The sequence below is a fragment of the Coffea eugenioides genome, chromosome 9 (assembly GCF_003713205.1).
Source record: "Coffea eugenioides isolate CCC68of chromosome 9, Ceug_1.0, whole genome shotgun sequence".
NCBI classification, from domain to species: domain Eukaryota; kingdom Viridiplantae; phylum Streptophyta; class Magnoliopsida; order Gentianales; family Rubiaceae; genus Coffea; species Coffea eugenioides.
In genome coordinates this window covers 4,211,934-4,220,250 of record NC_040043.1, presented here as the reverse complement: position 1 = coordinate 4,220,250, position 8,317 = coordinate 4,211,934, and the positions used below count along the sequence as shown (strand labels likewise).

The 8,317-nt window shown below is 33.7% G+C and overlaps 1 protein-coding gene across 1 annotated transcript in view; it reads right to left on the bottom strand.

Annotated features, from left to right (window-relative positions):
* Positions 1-2,043: 2,043 nt before the first annotated feature.
* LOC113782017 (polygalacturonase-like) overlaps positions 2,044-8,317 on the bottom strand; it is a 7,865-nt gene continuing 1,591 nt past the window's right edge. Inside the window, exons 3-6 of the mRNA XM_027327931.1 lie at positions 3,490-3,558; positions 3,019-3,330; positions 2,394-2,909; positions 2,044-2,298 (exon numbers count right to left, since the gene is read on the bottom strand). Of these exons, the coding sequence (XP_027183732.1) occupies positions 2,044-2,298; positions 2,394-2,909; positions 3,019-3,330; positions 3,490-3,558 (1,152 nt within the window). The remainder of the gene's footprint in view (positions 2,299-2,393; positions 2,910-3,018; positions 3,331-3,489; positions 3,559-8,317) is intronic.

Genomic DNA, 8,317 nt, shown 5'->3' with positions numbered 1-8,317 from the left:
GTAATCTCATCTGGAAAAAGCAAAAAAATTCTGGGTGGACATACATGTGAATTTGTTTGTATGGTGCTAATTTATTTCCAAAACATAAAATGGGCATGCTTATTGTTTTCTTAGCCGATGATCTGTTGTGAATATAGGTACTCCTAAATTGTTGGTAAAGTAATTAGTTTATTCCTAATCCATCTGGATAAGATTATATTATCTCAAAATACAACATGTTATATATATATATATACATATATTAAATTTACATTGTCGACTTTATGAGACAGAATTTCTATATTTTTCATTTTCTTCGACCAATTTTCTTTTTGAAAACTTTATTTAAGTTTGGTATTCTTCATGCTATTTTTTCTTTTTATGGTTTTTAGATTATTTATAACTCCAACTCTATGACACTGTCATTTTTTACCAATGTTATTGTACACTCATAATATTATTATGCTTAATAATTACACTACGATATTTCTATCTACAAAGCAGTACTGTTAAGTGGGTAAAACGATTATGCACATCAAAGGGCAGGAATAACAATGGAGTTTATATCAATGGCTTAATTTGTATCATTAATCTATGGAAGGTCATTAGTATAAAAGAATTGGCTTTTTGGATTAGAATAAAACTATTTTTCCTTTTCATGATTTTCAGATTATTTATAACTCCAACTTGATGACACTGTCATTTTTTACCAATGTTATTGTACACTCATAATATTATTATGCTTAATAATTACACTACGATATTTCTATCTACAAAGCAGTACTGTTAAGTGGGTAAAACGATTATGCACATCAAAGGGCAGGAATAACAATGGAGTTTATATCAATGGCTTAATTTGTATCATTAATCTATGGAAGGTCATTAGTATAAAAGAATTGGCTTTTTGGATTTGTGTCATTCCATGTCATTTTTTATACTGCGCCACCCACTTAATCCTTCTCCACTGCCCACCCAGCAAACTCATTTACCTACCAGACCTGTGCGTTGTTCAACTTGATAGTAAATGACACACAAGTTGTGAGAGTTCAGTTATTGGGTTAACTTTGTACATGTGAAAGTAGATGAACAAACACTTTATGTTTTTCTTTGGACTTGGTGGCCTGAATTTTTTTTGCCAAGGGGAAGTAATTCTTTGCGTAGAAGTTGTATGCATGCTTATCTTGGTTATTATTTCTTATTATGCGAGAAAAAGTTCGATAATGTTGCAATCACTAAAGTTGACCCAATGATTATGGGAAGGCTTCAAGTCGAATCTAGAGACTGATAGTTGGGGACAAAAAAGATATGGGGAGAGATGAGAGGATAGAAAATAAAAAGTTCATTAGCATTGCAATAAATTTGCTTAATATGAAGTAAGATGCAATGTTTTTTTACTTGAATAGATGCATTTTGTTTGAACATGAGCAATATGCATTCTTTTGGGTGTAGTGTTTATTAACAATGGGTTGCAAGTAATCCTATATATCTGATTGTTCTTGACTACAGCGGTTTATTGTCATTAGTTTAAACTTCATTGGCAGAGATAGTTGATTTTCTCTCTTTTTTCTCTATTCTTTTTCCTTAATTTTAAGTACACTGCAACACAAAGAACAAGCAAAACGTTCCTTCTCCCGCAAGTACTTTTTTAACAGGGATATTGACAATAAATAAGAAAGTTTGATATGTGACATAACTAATGATGAAGTGTAATGTAGATAAAAGTTTTAGTTGGGAGTGTGGTAATTTAATGACCATTACAAGTTAAATTTCCTGTTTGTAAAGGAGAATTTCGTCTTTGTAACAGTTGATACAATTAATTGAAAAACAACAAACATAATTATAAGATGAAGGGTATTAGAATACGACAAAAATTGAGACTATTTTATTTGTTTTCAAAAGTATCAAAACTAATGATATTTTCATACATAGTATGGATTCATCTAACAAAATTACTTCTTGAATGGATTCAAAAAATAATAAGACCTGAAATCTATTTGTCAGAAAGGGGGAAAGAAAAAAAAGGAGAAAAAAAAATTTCGAACTCGTTCCTACGCTTGCGGGAATCTAAGCAGCCTGAGCCGGAACGGTAGCATTGGCGCAGATTGGAGGGTTCAGCTTACCACTCAGAGCTGGCTTCACATTGGCACAATTGCTTGACACATTCCCTTGATTGCCATTGTATGCCAAGTCAATGTCAGCAACCTCTACACCCTCGCATGGGATACTCTTACTGCAAAGAAGAGTCACAACAGCTGGTGTTGCTGAAGTGCCAGTGATGTTCTTGAAGCTGACCTGAGCAATCTTAACACTTGATGGGGCCTGTAAATCAAAAGAACGAGGAGAGAAAAAAATTAGCTCGAAAAGAAATGCAGTTTAGAATTTGATTGTCTTAGCATGCATGTTTTTTAACTTACAGTGTTTGTGCATTGGTTGTTTGGGCAATATTCTTGATCAATGATCACTGGATTGCTGACATTTTGCATGATAATACCTTCAAAGTGCATATTGGTGGCACTGCCACTTTTAGAAGCTGGCCAGCTCTTTACTCTTACACCATTTAAAGTACCGGAGATGGTGCAGTCGGTAACAAAGATACCCTCAACAGGCAGTTCATTGTCATACCTTCCAAGACTTCCAACACTGATTCCATGGCCAGGTCCACATGTCACTTTGCTTATGTTAACTTGTTTGGCACCATCGCCAATTGAGATGCAATCGTCCCCGGTTCCTATGTTTGAATCCGTGATGACTACTCCAGTGGAATGTCCAATGTGAATACCATCAGTGTTGGGACTGTCCCCAGGTGCTGTGATTGTGAAGTGTTGGAATGTTATATTGTTGCATCCGAAAAGATTCACGTGAAACAGTTTGCTGTTCAAAGAAGTTAGGTCGCGGATGACAGTGTTGTTGACGAAATTCAAGCTCAAAGTCTGCAATTTCAAGTTAAAAAAGGCACAACAATCAGATTACTAATTGAACTCGTGTATCGTTGGCAAAACATTCATAGGTATGTATTCAATGTTGTAAAAGCTGGCTCACATTTGGAAGTTTGCTGCATTCGGTTTTTACACGACATTCATTTTGGGTCCAAGCTTTGGCTCCTTGGCCATCCAAGGTACCACCTCCGGAGAGTGTCAATTGGTCAACGTATATAATTGTCATCCATTCCTTATCCTTGCTTATTTGTGCAGGATCTTCAGGTGCTTTGATGGTGCCTTGTATTTGAATCTCAACGGGAGCTTTGCAAGGACCTTCAAGGTTCGCTTCTTTCAATAAAAATGTGCCCTTTGGAATCAAAATTGTAGATGCTGTTGTAGAATTACATGCTTGTTTCCAAGCATCCGCCAAAACCTGCAATAATGGCAAATCTTTTAGAGCCCAATTGTTTATTTCAATGGGGACAATGCTTTCGACAAATCACGAACTTTTCTCCAAATTTTGGTGAACTGATCAATCAACCAAATCAATTTCGATGTATGTAGCTTCTGCATTAAGATTAAGATTAATTACCTGACTCATGTCAGCACTGCCATCTGGTTTTGCGCCAAGTTGAGTGACATCAATAGGTCCAGTTTGGGCCTGGGCAATGCATGTAAAGAACAACCATGAACACAACAATATGATGTCTAATGCTCTTGCCATCTTTTGCTCTTCTTTTTTTTTTCTTTTTTTTTCCCACTATTTGCGTTTGTTTTATTTGAATAGTGTAATCTTAACAACAGTTGTAGCTTTTTTATAGTGGTGACAAGGAGTTTGGCACCGTTAGTTACCAAAATTTATGTTCGTGGTTCGTAAGAGACTCGAGTGTTGTGGTACAGTTGTGGCCATAACTTCGGTTACCGTTCTTCCCTTTCTCTATCCCACCATCTCTCCCTTCTTGATCTCCTAATCTGGTCAAAACATCAACCTTATATTAACTAAAAACGGTTAATTAGAATGGCAGATATAGGATGGATTTTTTCAACGCGGGTGGATCTCCTGATGGTCAATGGTTTGCAACTTTGAATAGTAATTTGAAATCTTTAGAGCTTATAGTTCTTCGCAGTAAAGTGATTAACAATGTGCTAAACTAAAGGGATCGTTGTATTAATAGGATTCCAAAATTATCGAAATCGAGTTGCTTGGAATGTATTAATAGGATTCCAAAATTATCCAAATTGAGCTACATCGAATCAGATTCTTTTGAAAGAGATAATTTTTTATTTTAGAAATGATGTATATTGGCCTGCACACATATACTTTTGCAAATGGCTAATTTTTCTATGGTCCCTTATGGTTTGTCATAAAACGAAGACATCCCTTGTAGTAATTTTAAAGATCTACAATGACCTCCCTATTCAAGACTATCAAGTTTTTTTCCTTTATTTTGATTTTTGCCTATGCTTAATTCGACTGTGAAGACAATATCTCATTTGGATCTATAAAATTTCACAATGACAAATTTGGGTGTTTGCAGTATATATACTTTGTGATATTAATGCCTCAAAGCTAAAATGCTTATATATGAGCATGTTAAAATTGAAGAGTGGTAAACTCGTAAAACTAGAGGTAGCACTTTGCTTAATTTGACAAACTTCAAGAAAGGCTGGTGTAATATAATCTTTCGTGAATCACAATCGGTGGACGAGATGGCTGTACAGTACAAATACCCAAAGAATCAAGATTCAAGATAACTATGTCATATAAAATGTGGTTTAACAGTTTCTTTTTTCCGTTTTCTTAATTTGCACGAGTTCATATTTTCTCATTTTAAGTGAAAACATGAACATGTTCTTGTTCCAAATAGGCAAGTTGTTAAAGCAAACATCTTTTCTCCGGTTTATACATGAAACGTAGACATTGCTTAAATTTTGGAAGGTCAGGTGCCACTGATCGCATATATGACATTTGATCAAGATTGATTTCAAAAAGCTATCAAATTTATTCATCAGTTTGTAGACACTAATCGAATCTCTTTCTTTATTTTCTTCTGAATTAACCTCAAGAAACTTTATTGTTTTTCAATGAATAATATCCATAATATTCGGGTGCAACTGGCTGATTGCCTATCGAGGAAAATTTCTACAAATAATGGTAAAAAAAAAGGTATTTGTCGGGATCTATCACATTCGTCTCATGTTGTAGCATCGCTGTACATGGGGACCGCATATCTCATGTACGGCGACCGGCTAAATTTTATTTGTTTCTAAATTTTTTTTAAACCAAAACTTGTACGGTGACATATTTTTTTTTTTTTACATTCTAGTCCCAAGGGAGTAGAATGCAAAATGTCAAACAAAAAAATAGGAATAGTGTAGCTACATATATCATGTGTGGCTACACATTGATAGTTTTTTTTAAATTTTGAGTGCGGTTACACTTGGAATGATTATGATTCTGATCCAAAGAAGAATAAGAAAATTTCAAGCATCTTTACTTGGAGTAATATATCCTATGCTTTTGGTGTCCAAAAGGGAAAAACAATTGATAATTTGAAATACTTCACTTGTAATTTATACTTGTCATTGGAAAATTTTTTGTATGTGTGTAAAATCATTACTATCGTTTGTGCTTCATAGGAAAATTATATGAAATATATCTGTCCACAACTTAATAGTACATATCATTAAAAAAAAATATGAACCTACTTGGGGACAAGCTTTTTTGTATCTATTGGAGAGAGATGTGTTGTATGAGTTTGAAGAAAGTCAAGTATATGTGTTGCTTGAGAAATCTAAAAAATAATTGAGATTCTGCCAATGTGTACAATGCTTTTATAAGAAGATAGTTTTCGGCCAAACTATTGAAAAGATTGCACACTGTTAAATGTTAGGAAAACAAGTAGTCTGGTTGCACTGGTATAAGGCCCAGGATGTGCTAAAAGAATTAAATTGAGACTACACGAACAATTCAAAACAAAAAAAAATTCAAAATCATGTGCAGCGATACTCTTACATCTTTTAGCATTGTGCATTTCAGTCCCGAGGGACTGGAATGTTAAAAAAAATTAATGTGGTGTCACATATTTTGGCTAAAAAAAATTATGTGCAAGGACGGTAGAAGAAGAAATAGATATGGCAGAGTACCACTTTTGCTTTTTTTAAAAAAAAAAAAATATTATTTTGGAAAATTGGTAGTTATCAGTACCAAAAATCCAACTCCCCATCCGGCATGCTATTTTCTCTTTTCGTAATCTTTGTCCCAATTTTTGATGCTCAATTTGGAATTGGAAGCAGCATTTTCGTTATAGAAGTGTTGGGGTCGAATAGGTTTAAGAACAGAGACAAGTTTTACTCCATGACGTTAGTGTCATTATACTTGTATTTATGATGAGTGCAGCTGGGTTATTGGTCGATTTTAGGCAGCTTTATCTAAATCTTGGACCAAAATAAATAATCATTCCAACAATTACCTAAGCGCACAGTAATATATCCTAATTTGTGTACAATCACTAATACTAGTAATCTCATCTGGAAAAAGCAAAAAAATTCTGGGTGGACATACATGTGAATTTGTTTGTATGGTGCTAATTTATTTCCAAAACATAAAATGGGCATGCTTATTGTTTTCTTAGCCGATGATCTGTTGTGAATATAGGTACTCCTAAATTGTTGGTAAAGTAATTAGTTTATTCCTAATCCATCTGGATAAGATTATATTATCTCAAAATACAACATGTTATATATATATATATACATATATTAAATTTACATTGTCGACTTTATGAGACAGAATTTCTATATTTTTCATTTTCTTCGACCAATTTTCTTTTTGAAAACTTTATTTAAGTTTGGTATTCTTCATGCTATTTTTTCTTTTTATGGTTTTTAGATTATTTATAACTCCAACTCTATGACACTGTCATTTTTTACCAATGTTATTGTACACTCATAATATTATTATGCTTAATAATTACACTACGATATTTCTATCTACAAAGCAGTACTGTTAAGTGGGTAAAACGATTATGCACATCAAAGGGCAGGAATAACAATGGAGTTTATATCAATGGCTTAATTTGTATCATTAATCTATGGAAGGTCATTAGTATAAAAGAATTGGCTTTTTGGATTTGTGTCATTCCATGTCATTTTTTATACTGCGCCACCCACTTAATCCTTCTCCACTGCCCACCCAGCAAACTCATTTACCTACCAGACCTGTGCGTTGTTCAACTTGATAGTAAATGACACACAAGTTGTGAGAGTTCAGTTATTGGGTTAACTTTGTACATGTGAAAGTAGATGAACAAACACTTTATGTTTTTCTTTGGACTTGGTGGCCTGAATTTTTTTTGCCAAGGGGAAGTAATTCTTTGCGTAGAAGTTGTATGCATGCTTATCTTGGTTATTATTTCTTATTATGCGAGAAAAAGTTCGATAATGTTGCAATCACTAAAGTTGACCCAATGATTATGGGAAGGCTTCAAGTCGAATCTAGAGACTGATAGTTGGGGACAAAAAAGATATGGGGAGAGATGAGAGGATAGAAAATAAAAAGTTCATTAGCATTGCAATAAATTTGCTTAATATGAAGTAAGATGCAATGTTTTTTTACTTGAATAGATGCATTTTGTTTGAACATGAGCAATATGCATTCTTTTGGGTGTAGTGTTTATTAACAATGGGTTGCAAGTAATCCTATATATCTGATTGTTCTTGACTACAGCGGTTTATTGTCATTAGTTTAAACTTCATTGGCAGAGATAGTTGATTTTGTCTCTTTTTTCTCTATTCTTTTTCCTTAATTTTAAGTACACTGCAACACAAAGAACAAGCAAAACGTTCCTTCTCCCGCAAGTACTTTTTTAACAGGGATATTGACAATAAATAAGAAAGTTTGATATGTGACATAACTAATGATGAAGTGTAATGTAGATAAAAGTTTTAGTTGGGAGTGTGGTAATTTAATGACCATTACAAGTTAAATTTCCTGTTTGTAAAGGAGAATTTCGTCTTTGTAACAGTTGATACAATTAATTGAAAAACAACAAACATAATTATAAGATGAAGGGTATTAGAATACGACAAAAATTGAGACTATTTTATTTGTTTTCAAAAGTATCAAAACTAATGATATTTTCATACATAGTATGGATTCATCTAACAAAATTACTTCTTGAATGGATTCAAAAAATAATAAGACCTGAAATCTATTTGTCAGAAAGGGGGAAAGAAAAAAAAGGAGAAAAAAAAATTTCGAACTCGTTCCTACGCTTGCGGGAATCTAAGCAGCCTGAGCCGGAACGGTAGCATTGGCGCAGATTGGAGGGTTCAGCTTACCACTCAGAGCTGGCTTCACATTGGCACAATTGCTTGACACATTCCCTTGATTGCCATTGTATGCCAAGTCAATGTCA